At 46.0% G+C, this 22,681-nt stretch overlaps 1 protein-coding gene across 2 annotated transcripts in view; it reads right to left on the bottom strand.

Moving 5' to 3' along the window:
• The window catches only part of MTMR12 (myotubularin related protein 12), a 75,055-nt gene that overhangs the window by 7,833 nt on the left and 44,541 nt on the right, over nt 1–22,681 (bottom strand). For both annotated transcript variants that reach the window (XM_084784116.1, XM_084784117.1), the window contains exons 7-13: nt 19,947–20,076; nt 14,269–14,344; nt 8,284–8,390; nt 7,415–7,542; nt 6,300–6,378; nt 3,660–3,730; nt 1,198–1,370 (exon numbers count right to left, since the gene is read on the bottom strand). In XM_084784116.1, the coding sequence (XP_084640242.1) occupies nt 1,198–1,370; nt 3,660–3,730; nt 6,300–6,378; nt 7,415–7,542; nt 8,284–8,390; nt 14,269–14,344; nt 19,947–20,076 (764 nt within the window). The remainder of the gene's footprint in view (nt 1–1,197; nt 1,371–3,659; nt 3,731–6,299; nt 6,379–7,414; nt 7,543–8,283; nt 8,391–14,268; nt 14,345–19,946; nt 20,077–22,681) is intronic.

Consider the following 22,681-nt stretch of genomic DNA (forward strand, 5'->3'; position numbering starts at 1 on the left):
TCCGCCTCTGTTCACATAGCACGATGTGCCACACTGCTCTGCACCACAGACATGCTAGTTAGTAATCCAGAGGAAGAAAGCAGTATTCGCAGTGGTCACTCTGTGGATGACTTAATTAGATAAAGTTGGGTCCATTTCTCCTTTCATTGGTTATCAAAGAGAACCAAGGAATGTGTGCTGCTGTTGCCTAAGAAAGGACACTATAGTCTGGAGGTGAACTACACTTTAACTCAGCTGGGGTGTGGGTCTGCTGATGGAGTGCTTGCCTTAAATTCTTGAAGCCCTGGGGTGTGTCTCCAGCACTGCATAAAGCTGGTTGTACTGGCATATGCCTATAGTCCCAGTGCTTGGGAGATGGAACAGATGGATGAAACTTCAAGTTCATCCTTGCTACACGAGTTTGAGACCAGCCTGTGATATGTAAGAGCTTGTCTAAAATAAAATCAAAATGAAACATAAAACAACTCTTTGATCTGAGAAGTTGAACCACTCATCTGAAGGAAAGCAAGCTGGATGTGGAGTGCACACATGAAATCCCAGCTACTTGGATGATGAGATGGAGGACGCTTGAGGTCAAAGCCAACATAAGTAAGATCACCAAAACCCCATACCCAAAACAACGTAACAGTAACACGCAGTAGAAACAGAAGAGGCTGTGACTCAGGGCCCACTTCTCCCAACACTGCAAAGGCTCTAGCAATGGATGGCATGAACAAAAGGAAAATTTACTCTCCCAAGAATACTTTCTGGGGCTGGAGAGATGGCTCAGAGGTTAAGAGTACTGCCTGCTCTTCCAAAGGTCCTGAGTTCAATTCCCAGCAACCCCATGGTGGCTCACAACCATCTATAGTGAGATCTGGTACCCTCTTCTGGCATGCAGACATACATACAGGCAAAAACATTGTTTACATAATAAATAATTTTTTAAAAAAGGAAAGAAAAAAAAGAATACTTTCTGGAGTACGTTTAGAAGGAAACATACATACAGCCTTACTCTGCACGAGTCACATGCTTACTGATATTCTCTTGGCCCTGGGAAACACGTCCTTATTGTGAAAGCTTTCAAAGTCATCCTGAGATGAGCAGACCGGTTGCCTGGTGTCTGAGAAGTACGCACTTGCACTTGCAAGCGTACATTTGAGGACAGTGACCAGATGAGAGGGAGTCTCTCCCCAGGACTGCAGTGAGAACACTTACCTCCTCTTTGTCGCTCTGGCGGAGATGGTTACAGCGGTCCAAGAAAGAGTGGCCACCCATGACCCACTCCTTTTGGATGAGGCTCTGGAACCCAGTCCTGGTTCGACAGTGGGGGTCCATCATCACTTGCACCAGAGAAGAGAGGAGGCAGCAGAGGTCAGAAGCGTTCTCTTCTAGAAGGGCCCAGCAGCAACACCAAGAAGAAAAAAGACAGCGTTACAAAGAGGCAGTACTCTCATCCACATAGCTAAAAACTCAGTTCCCAAGAGCACGGTCTACTGTTACTTCCTATAGGAAAGGGCCAGCTCGGGAGAGACAGACTGTTCCTGGCCTGTTAGGACAGGATCCAGGACACAGTAATGCTAAGCATAGATCTGCTTCCTGAACAAAGGCAGCACTGAAAAATCCACTTTCAGCACATGGCATGCATAGGTGCCATAAAAACATTTCTGCACGGAGAGCCTGCCTGGCTGTAGATGAGGTCCACCTCCTGGGGGTCACTGCCCACTGCTCCAGACTCTGACCCCCCTTTCTTCACGCTCCATCGAAATGACCTTTTCAGCCACAGGCTCGTTCCTGTTCTGAGGAGCACAGAGGTAGCTGGTTCTCCTTGCCAAGCCTACAGGAGGAATTCTCCTTGACATTTCTCCATGTGCCCACCTGGAATGCACTTCATACAACCCACAAGGCTGGGCCATTCACAGACTTACTAACACCACTGTTAGTTAAGCAAAGCAGGCAGGCATCCACAGTTATGCATGCTTCTTAGAGTTTGAAGACACTAAAGCCAGGTCTACATTGCCCAAAGCTGCTTCTTTATTCCCTCTTTCCAATTAGGTCTAATTCATACTGCGTTTTAAAAATGTTCTCAAGAAGATGGTGTCAGCATCTTTAGAGCTGAAGAACTGGAGATATGCCGTTTGCACTTTCTGCGCCCTGAAATCACAACGCACTGAAGCTCAGGCTTGCACTCACCCCAGGTGAACATGCAGGACTGCACGGGGTTAGAGACACATTTGCTCATGTACGCAGATATGTGTGTGAACGCGGGTGTGTGTGTGCGGTGCATGAGAAGGCCAGGTCACAGGACAATCTTGTGTTGCTCCTTGGGTACCATCTACCTTCTTCCTGCCCCCCAAGACAGGGTTTTTCACCGGCCTGGGCCTCAGGATTAGGCTAGCCTTCCTGTCCAGTGAGCACCAGGGATCATGTCTCCTCCTCCCAGGTGCTGGGGTTATGGGCTCATGCTACCATGCCCACATTTTTTTTTTTTAAGTGAAGGTCTGGAGATCTAACATGGTGCTTCCAAAGCTACTGACTCCTCTTCTCTGCCCAGGAGACAGATCTTTGTACCTGTCTTTGACAGTTCCATATTGAAGGCAGTATTCCTCTGCATCGTCCTGTGCTGATGGTTGGTACAGCTCTGGGGACAGCGGTACAGGGTGAAGGACATCTCATTTCCATCAGAAACAGATTTCACAACTGCATAGCTCTTCAGATCTGGTCTGGGCTCTCCTACCTCTCAGATCTCATCCCTCTTTACTAGCTATTTAGAATTCAAATAATACTTGTGTCTTTATGAAAATCTTCTTATGGTAACGCTCTCATTAGTTTGTACATGTCTAGACGGAAAAGCACGGCATTCTGCACACGGAAGGTGGTCAATGAGAGCGTTCAGGGTTAAGGCAGGGAGCTAGCACCAGGTGTCCAGAAACCATGGCAAGGGCCATTTTCCAATTTGATCTTGGGGGCTACAATAAAAGAAGTAAACACCATGGGTGGGAAAAACAGGAGACAGTCCACTTCATATGTAGTTGTGTTGGTCTAGAAACTTAAGATCCTCTAACAAAGCAAGCTAGGACAATGGGACACATCTGTAGTTCCAGATAACTGTGAGGCTGAGGCAGGAGGATCACTGAAGTCCAGGAATTTGAGGCCAGCTTGGGCAACACATGATTCCTCATCTCCTAAAAGCAAACTGAAATAACATCTCAACAGCAGATGCAGCTTCCGCTCCTACCCGAGGGCTCACAGCAGCGCTCTCCGCTGCGGGTGGGTCATGCGGCTTTTATACACTGTGTGACTCAGTCCTGACGCAGAGCAAATACCCTCCGAGAAGAGCAAAGCCACTGCCCACTACTTCACTTCCATGGCAACTGCATAAAGCCGCCTGCACACAAGTAAGAGGAGGAATCTAAGCAGCTACAGGTCTCCTGGGTAAAAGGGCGTCCCAAACACTGTTGGGGAGAGGCGCCGCACAATTCCTTCTTGGCCTGTGAGCAGGTCTGCCAAGTTCCAAGGGAAAGGATTTCATTTAAACCCTAACACTGAAATTTGAGGCAAAGGATTACCAGTTAAGGAAAAGAGAGAGGGAGAGAAAGAAACAAATCTACCCCCTAAGTATATACACAAAGGCCGCCTCTCAGTGACAAGGATGGAAACCACCCCTCCTGCCTCATTACCCAAGAGGACGACGTTCATGTTCTGCGCTTCCAGGCATCCCGAAATCTCTATTGCTTTCTTCAGGCAGCGTCTACAACGGGAGAGACACAAGAACAGGAGCGCTAGTTACTGAGCCTGCTGCTAGGAACAAGAAGGTTAGCGCTCTTCAGTTTCCTCTTTATCTCTTCACGCTAAAAGGCTAGAAAAGGAAAAAAATCACCGTTTACTGATACTGCCTATGATAAACCAATTACGACTATAACAAGTACACACACACAGATGACACACACACACATTAATTCCAAGACATAAAAGCAGTAGCTTAGCTATCCACGCTCCTATGTGCACGGTAGCTTATTTTGCACTAGTCACAACATTGACGCAACCTAAGAGTTCCTGGTGTGTGTGTGTGTGTGTGTGTGTGTGTGTGTGTGTGTGTGTGTATGTGAGAGAGAGAGAGAGAGAGAGAGAGAGAGAGAGAGAGAGAGAGAGAGATTATTATTCAGCAGTACAAAAGGCCACCGCCACTGCAGGACTATGGCAAGAACTTGAAGGAAAGATGCTAAGGAAAAGAATTCGGGTGCAAAAAGACAAACGCTACATAATTCCATACACAGAACCTACAAGTGCACAAGTCTGACACACAGAGAGCAGAACCGTGGGTCCCAGCAGACAGGCAGCGGTAGAAATGGGGAGATGTCGGGAACAGCATGGATGGCCAGGGCGTGCTGAGCTGTGGCTGCGGTGACCAGCACACAGAGCCCATGTATACAGACTACCGCACTGTGCTGCTCGCTGGGGTGTACTCCACGGTACAGTGCTCAAAGATGAACTATCGTCCATCTCTAGCACCACCAACAAATATGAGTAATTTCAATGTACAAACTCTCCACCAATTAAACCACCAAGAACTGAACATTTTCATAAGGGAGCCATGAAAATAATGTAAAGATGTTCCTGATTTTTCTTTTTCTTTTCTTTGTTTTTGCTTGTTTGTTTGAGACAGGGTTTCTCTGTGCAGTCCTGATATTACTTTGTAGAACAGGCTGGCCTCGAACTCACAGAGATCTGAGTGCCTCTGCCTCTCTAGTGCTAGGATTAAAGGTGTGTGCCACCATGCCTGGTCTAATATTTCTTTTGTATTGTAATTTTAAAAAAATATTTCTTTATTTATTATGTATACAACATCCTGCCTGCATGTGGGCCTGCCCGTTAGAAGAGGGCGCCAGATTACATTATAGATGGTTGTGAACCACCATGTGGTTGCTGGGAATTGAACTGAGGACCTTCGGAAGAGCAGCCAGTGCTCTTACCCTCTGAGCCATCTCTCCAGCCCCCTGTATTGTAATTTTTAGTAGCACACCAAATAATGGCTATGACTAGCACATACGTGTTTCTTGGTCACATCCATCCTCTACGCTCCCCTCCCCCACCCCTCCTCTCTATCTTTCCTGGTCTCCTTCACACCCAAATAGTCACTCTCCATTCTCACTGGGAAGGGGTGGAGAGAGTGCAAGAAAAACACTATCCAGATTCAGCTGAGGAAATGCGCCTTGCTGTGCTGCCCAACCCTCTCCTCCTGCCTGCCCTGACTTCAGAGCCCCTCCTCTCACCATCTCCCTTAGACCATCTCTTTTCTAAAAATGTGCGCGACAAGGTCTCATAGAGCCATAGCTGGCTACATAACAGTGGATGATGACCTTGAACTTCTGACCACAACCTCCACCTCAAAGGGCCTGGAGTCCATCTGTCTGTCTGTCTGAATTCTCAGACAAGGTTTCTCCATGTAGCCCTGGCTGTCTTGGAACTTGGTCTATAAACCAGGCTGACAGACTCAGAGCCTCTTATGTACTGAGATTAAAGGTATGTGCCAACACCTTCCAACTAACTATTTTTAAGTACCAGATTTATACTTGTCTGTCAAATATGCATAGATCTCTGGATATCTCGTATCCTGCATAGGAGAGGAAACACGTTGTAGAAGAGTGCTAATTCAGAACATGGCTGCTCTGGTAAGAGATCACATCCAAAGACCTTCTAGGTCTGTGTGATCTGGAAGGAATACAGACATGACTTTAATCTAGGAGACAGAGACAGGCGGATCTCTGAGGACAGCCTAATTTACACAGTGCGTTCAGGGACAGCCAGGGCTATACAGAGAAACCCTGTCTTGAAAGACGAAAGAAAGAAAAAAAGAAAGAAAGGAAGGAAGGAAGGAAGGAAGGAAAGAAAGAAGGAAGGACAAAGAAAAGGCAATGCTACTCTTCTCTGAGACAAGGCAAAAATGGCTCAGTGACATTAACGGTAATCTTTTACAATAATAACAGTAATATTTTTAAGTAGGTACAAACAAGAAACACACAAAGTTCAGAATGCTGTCCAGCGAGAAGCCAGGGCTTTCCCGCTGGGAAGCCAGCACTGTCTGATTTGAGTGGTCACGGCTTTTCCTGCAGCCTCTGCATGCCTTACCTAGTGAGTACCCGTCTTTTGTGAGCAGGGAGGATGCTGTCAATGGTAAATGGGAAACATAAAATGCAGCCCAGGCCTGACCAGAACGTATGACCTCGGTATAATTAACTGTGACATGCTAGGAATCTGTCACATACAACTCAGAATGAGGCAACTGTACAATTCATGTGCAAAACAATGGGTTGAAATACCTGATTATATCAAGCCAGCTGCTGCTTTCTAAGAGAGAAAACCATTTTATATCTGTGTCCCAAAATTCCGTACTGTTATCTGAAAAAGGAAAAAAAGAAAAAAGAAAAAGGGAGAGAGACTTCAGGTTACTGTCCACAACCACACGTGCCACAACACACCCATCATGCCCCTGGCTGTGCAGCTCAGGGTCCCAGACTCACCGTCCCGGGTCAAATAAATTATCTACTTCAAATCACAAGTTTTGGTTAGAGGATTGCAGTTTCTGTGTCAGTCATCTTTGTCAGGATGCCTGGCCCCGTTAGTCCATGCAGTGAAAGCTCAATGTCAGCCAAAAATAAAATCCCAAAATAGTAAAGAATGTGCTGAGAAGTCAAAGTTAGGAAAAGGTATCTCCAAGCCTGACATTCCCCAGAGAAAAGACTGGTTTAAGGATGTGAAGAATGGGCTGGAGAGATGGCTCAGCCCTTAAAGACTCACAACCAAAAGTGTAAGAATGTGAAGAATAAGCCGGGCGTGGTGGGGTGCGCCTTTAATCCCAGCACTCGGAAGGCAGAGGCAGGCAGATCAATGTGTGTTCCAGGCCAGCCTGGTCTCCAAAGCGAGTCCAGGACAGAAAAATCCCAGCTCGAGAACAAAAAAATAAACAAACAAGAAAAAGAAAGTATACATGTCCAATGTCCAATGACAGCTAAAACAAATTAAAGCATCCCCGATTTGGGAGAAAAATCAACCAGAGAAAACCAAAAAGTTATTCACATTATAAGTGATTACGAAGATCAGCGGCTCCAGGTACTCTCCATGGTTCAAAACCTGAGAGGATCTTAGAGCTAAAATGTTCACCACAGAGGAACCTGGCACGCTGGGGAAGGAGAGAGGAGGAAGATGGCGAGGTGACCATTCCAGCAAAGGCCACAGTGAAACCATGGCGAGCTGGACAGGAGCTCTATCACAGTGGCAGCTGGCACCCTGGACCTCTGCCTATAGCCTGACACTGCTTGTGTCCCTGTAGCCCTGGAGGCCAAGAGCCTCCACACACCATCATCAGCTTTCAGCAGATCCCCGAGGCGCAGCCTTGTCCCCACCTGAAGGAAGATTTGGCTCATCGTCTTCTCACCTATCAGAAACAGCTGCTTAAATTTACAGTATGCGCTCTGGATTTCCTGCAGGCTCAGGAAGCTGCTTGATAAGTCTTCGGTTTTAGCCACTTCGTAGGGTGGCCTGTGGATGGTCTTACAGTAAATTCTAGGTGTCAAAAAGAAACATGAGGTTAGAAGAGCAAACATGAGTTTGGGGAGCTTGTTTGCCGGGAGCACTTGTCATGAGCCACAGTCTGTGTCAGAGCCCTGCACCTGCCCACTCATGTGATCCTCCCGCACGAGAGCCAGGAGATGTAAAAATGAAAGTCACATTTGGGTCAAAGCAATTTAATTACATAGCCCACTCCCTGTGCTGTGTTAAGCTATCTAGTTTGACTTCATCACATGGGTTTTGCGGGGCTGGAGGGATGACTTGGTGGTTAACAGAAGAACTGCCTGCTCTTTGAAGCACCTGGGTCCAGCCCCCAGTGGCCCACAATAATCTGTAATTCCAGTCCCAGGGAGCAGGACAAGTGGTGCACAGGCAGAATACCCACACACATAAAATAAAGACATGGAAATTTAAAAATTATTTTGAGAAGCTTCTGCTCTATATACTAGAACCGTACAGTGATGTATGCCATGGCCTAGATTTGCAACTGTTAACATTACAGCTGTCATGCCACGCCCACCCCCTGCCCGATACGTCCATGAATCTCTGAGACTTGCAGTTGATCTTCCTAAGCTACACTGATTCCCTGGAGGATAATTAAAACTAGTGTTGTAACTCATAGTCCTCCAACACAAAGCTACCACACCATGTAAGCAGACTGGACACACTAGGAAGATCTGCACTAGCTGCTCCTTACCAAACAGGACCTAAACGGAACAGAGAAGAAGCACTGACCCGTCCAAGAAGTTCTTCTGGACCTGCAAAGCGCCGTCGTCCTGCTCTCTAGGCAGTGCTGACATTTTCAAAAGGGCACTTCCATTGTGGCAGGACCAACACCAGATCTACAGAAAGGAAAGGAAAACATTTGCCAGATGGAGTATTCAAAACCCAACAGGGGGCAGATGAGTTTAGCATTTACGATCAGACAGTACATTTATAACTTCATTTTTTCTTCTTCTTTTTCTTTTTTTTTCTTTTTGGTTTTTTGATTTTTTGAGACAGGGTTTCTCTGTGTAGACTTGACTGTCCTGGACTAACTTTATAGACCAGGCTGGCCTTGAACTCACAGAGATCCACCTGCCTCTGCCTCCCGAGTACTGAGATTAGCATGTGCCATCATGCCCGGCTGGATACAGTCAATGAAAAAGATTTAGTCTTGAAAGCTAAAGAAAGCAGGACTAGGCTAGAGAGATGGCTCAGTGGTTAAGAGCACTGCCTGCTCTTCCAAAGGACCCAGGTTCAATTCCCAGCACCCACATGGCAGCTCACAACTGTCTGTAACGCCAAGATCTGACATCCTCACACCAATGCACATAAATTAAAATTAAATAAAATTTTAAAAAAAAGAAAGAAAACAGGACTAAGCGGTCAAAGCTGGGCATGTTCACAGGCTAGCACTCACCCTTTGCTTGGCTTCAGAGCTGGTGACTGAGACCATGACAGCAGCACCACTGCCATTTTTACTAGCAGGACACTAGCTACTGAGGCAGTGCAGCTTATATGCCAGGCATTTTGCATGAATTAGCTCACTCAATTCTCATGATCACTGCGTGTGATAAGTATGAGTATGAGTCCCATTCACAGCAAGGAACTGAAGTTAAGAAAGAACAAAGGACTTTCTTCACATGTAGAACATTAGCTATGTCTGACTCCACAGACAACAGGCAGCACAGCTCCCACCAGCAGAGAGCGCTCCTGAGAAGATGGTGAGATATTTGACAGGGAATCTGAAGCTCACAGAGGGAAGGCCCTGATGAGGTTGTGAGATGGCATAAAGACAACCAAGACCCACCCTACCCACAGCTCTTCTCCAGCAAGACAGAACGTGGGAGATAGCGGAAGAACGGACGTGGCAGAACAGCAAAGGGAGGGGAAAGGATGCGTGACTGTGACAGACAGGCTTAGGTGCCTGGATGCTTTTCCCTGGATACTGCTTTTGGTTATTGGAAATGATCTTAGGATGAAGTAATGTGCCCTTGGTGTCGTGGCCAGATGTGTAAGCACGGCTTCTGTGCCCTGCTACAGGTTCGGTGGTGGCAATTGTCCAGCCCTTGCTCTGCTGAGCACACTATCAACCTTGGCTCAGCAGGTAAAGATACTTGGAGCTAAGCCTGACAATCTGAGTTCAATTCCTGAAGCCCACATGATGAAAGAAGAGAACTGACTTGTATAAAGTCATCTGCTGACCTGTGCACATGCTACTGTACGAATGAATGAACGAGTGAGTGAGTGAATGAACGAAACTCCGCTTTCTTCTCTTGGTAGACACCATTCACATCGCCTGCTATGAACAAGCCATGCCCTGGATAAGCGAGCAGCTGCCTGGGCCTGCACAGCATCCAGGAGCTTCTCTGCATCAGAGAACCAGAAAGGAGGACCGCCCTGGGGTTCAGGGGAAGATGGTGGAATTGACACTGGGCACACAGGGTACCTCGTGCAGCAGCTAACGTATCACCATAGAGCATCCAGGAGACCTCGGAATGAGGGGTTATGAGTTCAGGAGAGAACACTGCTGCGTGGAACATGGGAAGTCCTGTCAGTTGGATCGGGGCTGAGGACTGCTTTAGCATCTGCGCCCCACCCCCGCAAAAGCAACTCCCTTCTAGGGCCAAGCTATACGTGTAATCATATGAGGCTGTGGTATTCAGACACTGGGAAAACTGAGGGGCCCTTTGCTTCTTACTCCCTCCTCCAGGGTGACCGGAAGCAACATGCAGAAACTACCACAGGCTTCTGTGCTGCTGCCAAAGGCACAGAGCGATGCCCTGAGTACTGCAGCAGTCATACCCACAGCCGCTACAGCTTCTGTGGATGCAAATGGAAGAAGGACACTCTTAGCCATGACTGAATGACAGTTTAAAAAAAAAAGTCTCTAATCATTTTTTTTTTTTTTTTTTTTTTGGTTTTTCGAGACAGAGTCTCTCTGTGTAGCCTTGGCTGTCCTGGACTCACTTTTGTAGACCTGGCTGGCCTCGAACTCACAGCGATCCGCCTGCCTCTGCCTCCCAAGTGCTGGGATTAAAGGCGTGCGCCACCACGCCCGGCTTCTAATCATTTTTAACAACTAATTTGGGACAAAAAATGGCAGCCCTTTAGGGAAATACATTTGGGACATATGTAATGATGACCTTTAATCAGAATAGTCTCATCTCACCTAAGGCACAAGGGACAACTAACTACTGCTCTTTATTTCAAAGAGTAAAATCTATACAGTCAACTTAGCAACACCGGCCAGGATCAGAATGACCTGACAAACCACACAGAAGAGTTAGTGAAGGAATAAACAGAAGAGGGGCTAACAGAGATAGCTGCAACCAGATGAGCATGGTGAGGCCCTGTATTAGAGCCCAGCCCCAAGCACAGGAAGAGGGAGCTGGGCAGAGAGCAGAGGGGAGGAGGCTCACTGCTCTGTGTCCTGGGGCACACGTGTATCTCACTGCTGTGCACGCGCACTGCCTCACTAAGGACGGTGGAACATGTAACTGAAGCAGTGGAGGGAAGAGCGCCTCCTAAAGCTCCCAACAAATGTGGCTGGCTCTTCACCCATTTCTTAGGAGAAAGCTTCCTATGCCACGGTCCCAAGGCCTGGACAGAACATGCCATATCTAAATGTCCCATACAGTAGGGATGAAGAAGGAGCTTGTTCCCACATGCATGGATAATTCTCCTTTTCTGTTTCTTCTCATGGACCTTACCACACCCTGTTTTCTGTATTTCTCCATGAAAGGCTGAAGACAGAAAACCTCACTGTCATGCCTTTCAAGCAAGTGTACTTTTCCAAGTGTCCCGTGCACTGTCCTGAGACCCAAAACCTTATGGGTGGCAGCAATACCACAACCATTTTGCACTGTAGTGACATGAGCACTGGTGGCACAGTAGCAGTCAGGGCACAACTACCCAACTAACAGCTTGCTAATGTTACAACTTGGAGGGCAATAGGCTGAGTCACCTGAGAATGCCCTTCAACAGAAGGTCAAAGATGACAAATTTTAGGGCCCAAGTGATGGCTCAGCCAGTAAAGCACTTGTTGCACAAGCCTAATGACCAGAGTTCAATCCCCAGATCATGAGCAAAGGTAGAAGGAGAAACTCCACAAAGCTGTCCTCTGTCCTCCACACATGTACAATGGCATCCATGTCCCCAACCCCCACTCATAAACATTTTTAAATGATCAATTTTATAATCTTGATCACTGTATGACATAAATTGTCTCCTCCACTGAGTTGGGAATGTCATTGGCAAAACTGTGCATACTTAGACTTTAGAGATTAGCTCCTATAGTGTTGGAAGGAGCTAAGCAAGCTGCCATGGGAGAAAAGCAGCCACCAGCCCTGCTAGCCATGATGCCAACAGACCACAAAGTGACCAGCCCAGAAGATAAGAGTCAATGGAGCAATTGTGGCACTTTAACTTGGGGTAACTAACTGCTATCTACCCACAGGCAAGTGTAGCTCTCACACTCATCAAAGAAGCCTTATTTTTACAGCAGATGGTGATTATTACAGAGACCCATAGATAGTCAAATGCAAAAACAAGTGACTGGGTGCTCAACCCTAATTGATATATTCACAACAGCAGAAAGTTTTCAAGAACCAGAGGATCAGGACACTTGCTGGGAACTAGTGTCTTCAAGACATGACCAGGAAGCTGCATACATGAAACCTCAATAATACGATCAGTTGCCTAAAAAGGACCTGCATAATGAGAACACCAGTTGATACACCGATGTGGACAGAGTAAACTTCACAAGGCCCCAAGCCTAGATGAAGAGAAATGCGCATCAACAGCTCTTGAGAGAGGGAGAATCAGTCATCTCCAAGAATGATCCCCAGAGGGATCTAATTCTCAGGGGTCACCATCAACACATGTAGATACAAGCAACACTAAATGGGCTCAGTAGGCTGTGCATGTGCATTCATACATACATACATATATGTGTATATGTACACATGCAAAAACATGTGAAACAATTACATGTTACACAATTGTTATCACATGTAATAACTAAAGAAGAGGCCATGAATTTGAGAAGGAATAGGGAGGGACGTGGGAAGAGTTGACAGAAGAGAGGGAAGAGTGAGTGATGGATGCTCCTGTACCAAGTCTCAAAAAGTAAGACATGTGGAAGGCTAATGCCTGACATGGCTTGAACAGCTTCCTACATCTACTCTTCTGGAAATAGGATGGTATTGATTATCAATATTTACAACCCACGAACCAGTATGTTCAGATGTGTAATAGGACAGAGTGCATACTTTAAATTCCATTCGAAGTATAAGACAGACTGGTGGATTTTAATACCAAATGGGATTAGTTCCTTGTGTTTTCAGATTCCTTTCTGTGGTTAGCCTCTAAGAAACCATCAGGACCGTGTTCTGGTGCACTGTAAGTACCAATATTCTCAGTCCAGCCACGAACTATGCCTCCATTCCAAATGCACACGCCTGAGGCTGGAGTTTCTCTGTTCTTTAACTCATCCCTAGCACACAACAGACTAAATAAAAGAGTCCAGCTGTCTTCTATTTCCAAAATGCAAAATTGTGCTATTCTGTTTTATTGTTTTGGATGGTTATTTTCCCTAAAAGGATGTTACTTATGCTAACACAGGCTACTTAAATTTTTTATTAAAATTTAGTTTGGAAAAAGAGTTTTTAATTGGGTCTCACTCTGTAACCTACACTGACCTAAAACTTAGGGAGTCCATGCTGGCCTGAAACTCACAGCAATTCTCCTGCCTCAGCCTCCTTAGTGCTAGGATTACAGGCATGAGTTGTCATACCCAGTTCCAACTGGAATTTCTAATATGACAAAACCCATGTAAACAGCTCACAGCCACAATAATTTCCACGAGTGTAAAAGTAAGTATAAAAGCTGCAGCTGTCAATCAAAGGCTAAAAACTGGTGGACTGTGATCAGGTATACCCCAACTCTCCGACTTAGCTCTGTCTAGTTGGAGATCAGGAAAACTCACATAGAAATCTGTACCTCTGGTTTCCTCTGAGAAAATCTGACCATCTGGCAATATTCAGCGACAGTGCTACAGGCTGGTGCTGAAGAGCTGCCTCCTGGGCCAGGCAGAGGGACTCCACCCCTCTGTTAGGGCCACACTCATTCCCTGCTCAGCCTCCTCTCTGTAGGCACTGGGCCTGTGATGGTGTTTCACTAGCCTGGCTCATATTCAAGATTCTTGCGGCCAACCAGCCTTATGCACTGCACAACACTTCCTTATAATTCTCATTTCTTACTAAATCCCCACAGGTTTGGCAACTCCCAGGCGGCAATTAGAAGTAGGGGTATCATCTAGGCTTGCTTTATTTGGTCAGTGACACATTAAATATGGCTCTGATCACATCCTATTCTCTGAAAACTAAGGTGTGCTTCATGCTGTCACTAGAGACAACTCGGCATGCCCATACCAAGATTAACAGAGCTGGCCAAATAGAATCTATGATTAAATATGATTTCATCTAGGCGGGCCTATTTTCCTCCTAGAGCTTTTCAATATCTGCTGAAATGTCAAGAGCATTTGTAGTGGCTTCAGCCTTGCTCCAGGGAGCCCTGTTTAGGAGGCTGCTTAGGGAGACCCTGTGCTGATTCTGGACTATTCTTAGGCTGTAGACAAACTCTGGAAGACTAATGCAAGGGCTTTAAGGAGGATCACTGCGAGAACAGGCTGAGAGCTGCCACCGGCTCCTCGCCAGGGTCTCCAGATGCACTTACTGGTATGCCATGGCCCTGAAAACGCTTCATATCCTCTTCGGAAAGGGGAGTGGGGACAACAAAGCACGCTGGCAACCTAGAGAAAGAGATAGCATCAGCCTTTAGTCAGACACTTAATTCACAAAATAGAAAAATTCACATCAATGAATACCAGGAAGTAACAATGAGATAGAAAAAGGACCACACTGCCCTATGACAAACCAGCGCAGATCAACTGCCATCCTTGAGCTGGTAACAGATACTCTGACCAAACAGGTTAGGGATCTGGATTCCAACCCTAGCTCTGCCTATGGCTCTGCACGGCCCTGCCTCTGCTGGCAAGGAAGGCAAGTTGTTCTGCCCTTCTGAGTCTGTGTGAGGGAGACAGGGATGTGCAACAGAGCCCCTGCCTAGCAGGCACAAGACCCCAGATTTGGTCTTCAGCATCTAGGGGGGACTTGGAAAATGTGATAGCTATAAGTATATGAAGTCCAAAATCTCATTGACCAGAAACAACATAAACACCTGTGTTGTTTATATTAAACTAATATGAGAACCAGGAACCGCGGTGACTGCTGTCCATTCCATCACACACTCTGAGAGGGGTTGGTGGCACACGACTTTATCCCAGCACTTAGGGCACAGGATCTTTGTGAGTCTGGGCCAACCTGGTCTACACAGCGAGTTCCAGGATAGCTAGGGCTACATAGAAAAACAACAATAACAACACAAAAGCAAAAGGGAAAAGTCTCAAAAAAAAAAAAAAAAAAAAAAAGGAAAGTTCTGCCAACAACAAATATTTAAAGAGAGCGCCTCTGTGGCAGACACTGCTCTAACCCATCACATGGATGGTTCGTTTAACCCAACATCACTAGCAGGTATTCAGTATGATTATTTACATTTTACAGATAAAGAAACTGGGAAAGTGAGACCCCACACTAACTGAAGCTCTTCCTGGTTACACCAGAGACCTGGAGCCATTGTGATTTCATTATCTACAGGAGAAACTTCATCTCTACAAGAACAAGCCTGCTACACAGTAGAAGAGGAAAGAGCAGGACTGTTCAAAGTTGCAGGGATCAAGACTGCATGGGCACACTGGGTCCTAGGCAACAGGTCCGCCCTGTGGAGCTATAAACACCTTTCCCTCAGAGACTCTGAAGTCAAGCCCCTGTGTGGCTGAGCTTCAAGGGAAGCAATGAATGGTGTCTGCATGTACGCTGCACACTTGACCCAAATCCGTCAGACATCAGGTCAGGGAAAAGATACATTTCAAAACAAAGTTTGTATTTGTATGTGAGTGTGCCTGAGCATACATCTGTGCACCATGTCCATGTTGATGACCTCAAAAACCAGAGAGGGTGTTGGATTCCCTGGAATTGGAGTTACAGACAGTTGTGAGCCGCCATGTGTGTGCTGGGAACCAAAGAGTAGAAAGTAGTCTTATCCACTGAGCCATCCTTACCCTCGGCCCCAGCACCATGGAAAGATGGATCTGTAAAGTCAAAGAGCTCAGAACACAAATGATTGAGCCATTAATCAACTCACAGGAAGTGGACCAACATACTAAACATCACTAGATCATCAAACTCCTCACTGGGAAAAAACTAGCAAACAGCTTGCTTTCTTCAAGAAAGAGATGATGATGTGGGAAATTACACATAAAGCAACTTAAGAACCCTGTCAAAAAATGTCAAAAACACTACTCTGATTCTTTATTAATAATAAATTAAAAAGATAAAAGAGAAATGTTTTGCTAGGCGTGGTGGTACAGCCTTTAACCCCAGCACTCAGGAGGCAGAGGCAGGTAGGTCACTGTGAGTTCGAGGCCAGCCTAGTCTACAAAGTGAGGCCAGGATAGCCAGGACTACAAGAGAAACCCTGTCTTGAAAAACCAAAACTAAACCAAACCAAACTAAAAATAAATATTTCTAAAATGAATCAAGAACTTGTGGCACACTACTGGTGGCCAACCTGTGATATATGGTGAAACTCTGTCTCTACACACACACGCACACACACACACACACACACACACACACACACACACACACACACACACACACACACACACCAACCCACCAACCAAAAGAACCATACAGACAATTTTACAAGGACAAAGACCCTATGAAACTGGATGTATACTCAGGTCTGTGAACCACTGCTTATGGCAGTAACCCTCAAGTTACTAACAGGGTTAAGACCTAATTTCTGAAGCTCTGAGGTACTTAAATTTTCTCACATACTTGCCTGAGTAGGTGGGCAGTAAGCTGACCTTTCTTTAGGGACAGTCACTAAAGTAAAATCACTTCCACAGATCAATAGCGTTTAAACTCAAGAAGCCCATTAAAAGCACAGGAAGATTAGAAATTTTGGGGAGGGAGAGGAGAACAGGAAGATACAAGTGAGAGGATAACAACTGAGATGTAATCTGAATAAATTACTTAAATAGAAATTGTTAAAAAGATTAGAAAATTACTAAAATCCAGGCTTGAGCCCAAGATTACAAATCAGAAGTTTAAAGCTCTCCAGGAACACAGGGATTAACACTGCTGTTCTGGAGTGCCAGGCTGTCAGTGTAGCATCACTAGAGGAATGCAGATGCCCCCACCCCACCTGCATATCTAACCACTGGTCACTTCCACACAGGCCACCTGAGGAGTTCTCAGCGCCTTCCTCAGCACTGCATACTATTACGCTGCAGTGGGCCCTGGTCCTAAAAAGCTTTGCATGTCTTCCCCATGTAGTAAGATTGAATATTCTACAATGTTGGTTCTCTGGTTAATTTCATCTTGTATGAAGCTGTTCATACACAAGAGGGATGTCTACCAGTTTAAGCCTCTGTCCTGAGCTATGATGACGAGCACACCAGGCACCTGCCCCCCTTAGCTCTGGCGGGTCCCAGGCGAGAGACTTTCTCGGGGCAGCTTCAGTCGTGGAAGCTGGAAGCAGCGATCCCCTCAGGAACAGCGGTGGTCTGGGGTCTAAGCCCAGGAACGGCCCGCATCTTGCTGTGTGGCACTAGTTCACGGGTCTCTCTGTAACGCACACACTCCACGGGGCCATACACCTTCTCGTATCTCCACAAGGAAGTGGAAGGAAGGAAGGATTTAGGAGTGAATTGAAAAGGAGAAGCAACAGGCCAGCAGCACCCGACCAGCCATTCTGACAGTGCTCCAGTTTCTCCTCCTTACCCAGACCGACGGGGGAGGGGTCTCCCTGCTCACGGTTCAGACTGGCCAGATTCAAAGCTGATAGGCTGAAGAAGCTGAGACAGCCCAATATAAAAAGTGCTACGAACCGACAGTACTTTATGGAGTTGTCAGCAGACTTAGGAAGTTATGTTCCCAAATGATAAGACTCGTTTCTAAAAACAGATCCACAGAGTCATCCTTTAAAAATGTAGGCCAGATCACTCCCTGCCTCTGCTCAGACTCCCCTCATTGTTCTCAGAACCAGAAAGGATAGTCTTCTGGAAGCATCCACTGTCCCTTCTCCTCACCCTCTAGGCCTCTTTCCCAGGCTTGCTCCTCCCCAGTCCCTGGGGCACACAGCCCTGCCCTGACTGATCCTGCTACCAGGCTTCCCTGCCTCCTACAGTCTCGGCTCTGATCAAAGGCCACTTGCCCCGGGGCCTTCCTGCCCACCCTCCTCTCCACCACCTCCAGCTCTTCCCGCCTTCTGCCCCATCATTCCTCCACAGAGCTTGTCTTTTGACGCTGGTTACTGAACCCAGGGCCTCATACACAATAAGCAAGTGCTCTATGTCACCCAGTGTCTGTTTCAATAGCTCGCTATCTTAAATTTGTTCTATGTGTTCCCGTGTGAGGTGTGAGTCATGCGCGGTCAGGAGTCACTTCTGTACTTTAGCCCTAGGATCTGGGATGGAGCTCGGGATCATGGGGTAACAGTTTTACCTGCCAAGCCACCTTTTTCAGTGAGGGTCTCTAGTGGAATCTGGAGCTGCTCAGCTGGCTGGACTGGACAGGCAGCAAGCCCGGGGTCACCCTACCCTCACCGCCCAGCACTGGGATTACATGGGCCCTGGGGGTCAAACTGAGGTCCTCCTCCTTGTGTGGGAAGCACTTCACCATCTAAGGCATCGCCCCAGCCCCACTCCTGAGTCTTAACAGATGCTCTAAGGGTTTCTGCTAAAAGCTGCTGTCAAGAGTGCAGGTACGGTCCGGTGGCACAGCTCTTGCCTGGCACGCACAAGGCCCTGGTGGCTGTCTCCACCATCACAAACAAATAATAACAATAAAAGCTAGGGTTAAAGAAAGGAGTCTTCACACAGTTGACGGGAGTGCCAAAGGATACAATCTGTGAGGCAGTAGTCTGGTAATTCTTTAAACACAGCTAAACAAATCACACATTTTGGCATTATATTAAATTATACCAAGGAGAAATAAAAAGTGTATCTGCATAAAACTTAAGCATAAATATTTAGACAGCTCTGTACAGAAGAGCCCCAAACTAAACAACACAAATGCCCATCAACAAATGGATGGATAGGGGGCTGGAGAGATGGCTCAGAGGTTAAGAGCACTGACTGCTCTTCTAGAGGTCCTGAGTTCAATTCCCAGCAACCACATGGTGGCTCACAACCATCTATGATATGATCTGATGCCCTCTTCTGACCTGCAGGTGTATGTACAGGCAGAGCACTGTATACATAATAATAAATAAATCTTAAAAAAAAAAAAAACCAAATGGATGGATAAGTAAAATATGGAATGTCCATGCCATGGACTGTCACTTGGTGATAAAAAGAAAAGGCCACACATATAGGTGCACATCCACATGTACAGGTGCACAGCCACCCGTGTAGGTGCACATTCACACATGTAGGTGCACATGCACACGTGTAGGTGTCCATCCACACGTGTAGGTGCACATCCATACCGACTACTCAGTTGACTGAAGCAGGAAGACCTTGAGTTTGAGGCTAATTTGAGCTAACTAGTGAGTTCCAGACCATGTCTCAAGGGGGAAAAAAAAGGCAGTCATTTAAAGACCACCTATTCTATGTCTTATTTATTTAAAAATGTCCAGAATAGCTGGGCATGGTGGTGCATGCCTTTAGTCCCAGCACTCGAGAGGCAGAGGCAGGCAGATATCTCTGAGTTCCAGGCCAGCTTGGTCTACAAAGCGAGTCCAGGACAGCCAAGGCTGTTGAGAAACCCTGTCTCAAAAAAAACAAAAACAAAAACAAAAAAAAACAAAAACAAAAATGTCAGAATAGACAATATGCTTAGAGACTTGGACAGGAAGAACTGAGGAGAAATGTAGGGTGACTGTTGATTTGGAGTGTCTTTACAGGATAAAAATGTTCTAAAACTTACTGTGATTATAATTATAAAATAATGTCAATACATTCAAACACAGTGTTGGGGGCTAGAGAGATAACTCAGTGGTTTGTTTTGTTTTCAGATAGGGTTTCTCTATGTGACCCAGGCTGATGTTGAACTCCTCAGACCACACCCTGTAAGAAAACCTAGTTAATAAAGTGTGTGTGTGTGTGTGTGTGTGTGTGTGTGTGTGTGTGTGTGTGTACACATCCCGTTCTATCAGACTTGCTTCTTCAGAGAACCCTAATACATGGTCTAGGCTTTCTGGTCTCCAAGCACCCACAGACACATATGCACATACCCACACACATACCCACACAACTAATGGTGACGGGCAACACGGAAGCTTACCTGTCAGAGATACTGTAGCCTTCGTTCACAGTCACTGCTTTGTATTTCACACTACCCTTGGTCCGCTCCAGCTCCCAGCACCAGTCTTTCGCTGTGTCAAACATTACAGTATGGTTCCTGGGATCAGTAGCTAAGAAAACAAAATGAGTATGACAGTAATGTCTTTGCATGATGCTGGTATCTGTCTGTGTGGGCACACCCGCTCTGAACCTAATTTATTACACTGAGTCTATTTTTATCAAGGAGAATAAATTCACAGCTCAACTGGTCCACATTTCTCCACTTTCTGTCACTAATCAAAATTATAACGCGGACTTTATTCAAATGTGTATTACACTTATTCATGCTGTGTCTGAGAGGAGAACAGTATGCCTGTTACAGTGCACACTTGTTGAGCAGAGGACACCTTGTAGGTGGCGCTGGGGATTAAACTGGATTGACAGGTCTGGAGGTGGTGCTTTTTACCTGCTGAGCCATCCCACTGGCCCACGCTGACTATATACAACAGGAAGGGGGCTGTTCTGTTCTTAAAGATTTGCTTTCATTATTTTATGTGCATATGTGTGCATCTGTTTCTGTATGCCAAGAGTGTGTGTGAACCTGTGGGGTCCAGGAAATGGTGCTGGAGTTACAGACAGTTGCAAGTCACCCAATATGGGTGCTGGCAATTGAACTTGGGTCCTCGGGAAAAGCAACAAGGGCTCTTAACTGCTAAGCCATCCCTCCAGGCCTACAAAAGCTATTCTTGTTCCATGCCTTACGAAGTAATTTCTAACTCCATTCTCAGTCATCTGCCCACAAGATACTTTACATAAAACAGAACCCTGTGAAACACTGAGAGATGGGCTAGGCACAAAAGCTAAGTAAGAAATGAAGTATTTCAGCCCTACCACACGTGTCCGACATGGCCCCCTGGTTAGAATGGCATGTCAGGCTCTGGACTGCTTGTGATGCGCTGCCTGCAAGAGGCCTGCCCAGGACTGCACTTGGTTACTGAAGGCCATAAACCGATCAGAGCGTCACAGTGAGGAAAGTGGCCCATAGCCACGGCCTGCATCACGGTGACAGGAACTTTGGCTACTAAATCAGCACTGTTAGAACAGAATGTCCAGAAGTACTGTCCAAAGCTCAGCAGAAATGGCTGTGGCCTTTTTCCAAGCCATCACTGATTGCTGCAAGTGCATGCACATCAAAAACCCAAACTTCCTGGAAAAAAAGCAAGTGTTTGCTAAAACCACCCCGGCTACTTCTGTTAAATAAAATAATAGTACAGTAAAGGTAGCTAGAACAATGACAATAATTAGTAAGTTGAATATTCCTAATCTGAAAAATATGGGGAAAAATCTGAAACTTCTTTACTGCCAATGTGGTATCACAAGTGGAAAATACCACACCTGACCTGTCAGTCAAAACACAAGCACACTAAAAATACTGTGCAAGTGGGACCAGAAGATGGCTCTGTGGTTAAGAGCATTGGCTACTCTACCAGACTACCAGAGTCCAATTTCTAGGACCCACATGGCAGCTCCTAACTGCCTCTAACTGCAGTCTCAGGGAATCCAGTGTCCTCGTCCAGAACAAGCACTTATGTAGTGCATACATTCACACAAGCAAACAATCACACACATACAAACAAATACATCTAAAAATATATTATACAAGATGGGAATAGTACTCATATCTATAATGTCCTCGTTTAGAAGGCTAAAGTAGAACTTTGAGTTCGAGGGCAGCCTGAGCTACATACATATTGGAACCTGCCTCAAAATACACCATAGACAAACAGACACCATGTCTATCTATGTAGCCTAAAATACCAGGCTGACAGAGAGAGCTCAGTTGGTAATGTGCTTGCCTTTCAAGCATGAAGACCTAAGTTTAGTTCAGGCAGGTGCTTGTATTCTCAGTACTAAGCAGGTAGAGAAGGAATGATCAAACTAGAAAGCTTGAATTAACCAAACCATACTCAAACACTAATGGCCACTGTGCAGTGGTGGCAAACGCCTTTAATCCCAGCACTTGGAAGGCAGAGGCAGGCAGATCTCTGAACTTGATGTGAGCCTAGGCTATAGACTGAATTCTAGGGCTGCTAGGGCTACACAAAGAAACCCTATCTTGAAAAACAAAAACAAAAACTAATGGCCAATTAGTATCTATTAGTTATAACCTTTACTACCCAATGAAGGTTAGGAGGAAGAACAGAAAGATAGAAATATAATAAAGGTTCTATATATTCTGGGTGCCTGGCACAAAACAAACAAACACTAGAGAGCCGTGAAACTGTCCTACCAAGAACCAGACCAAAACATCAGGATCAGCGGTGCACACCTTTGATCTCAGCATCAAGAACATAAGAGATGATCGGCTGCACCTCTGAGTTTGAGGCCGGCCTGTGAGCTCCAGGCCAGCCAAGGTTACATAGTAAGACCCTGTCTTTAACAACAACAATTTTTAAATTAAGATGTATGGGAAATGTACTGATTTTTCAAAGATGAATCAAGAGATGCTTATATATAATTAGTCAACACCACCAAAACTGTGCATCAGCACTCCGGCCAGAAACAGAATAAAAAGAGGTGCGGGATTTCTAAACATGGAGATGATTATTTCTCAAGCGGGAGCCCAACAGATGTTTATATAAACTGCGGTAACCAACAGCAACAACCAAAGGCCATGCTTGTATCTCCCGTACTGTCATGACCTTTCATCTGCAATATAAAGATCTGTCTATAACA

The sequence above is a fragment of the Acomys minous genome (genome assembly GCF_964271855.1).
Source record: "Acomys minous genome assembly, chromosome: 5".
NCBI classification, from domain to species: domain Eukaryota; kingdom Metazoa; phylum Chordata; class Mammalia; order Rodentia; family Muridae; genus Acomys; species Acomys minous.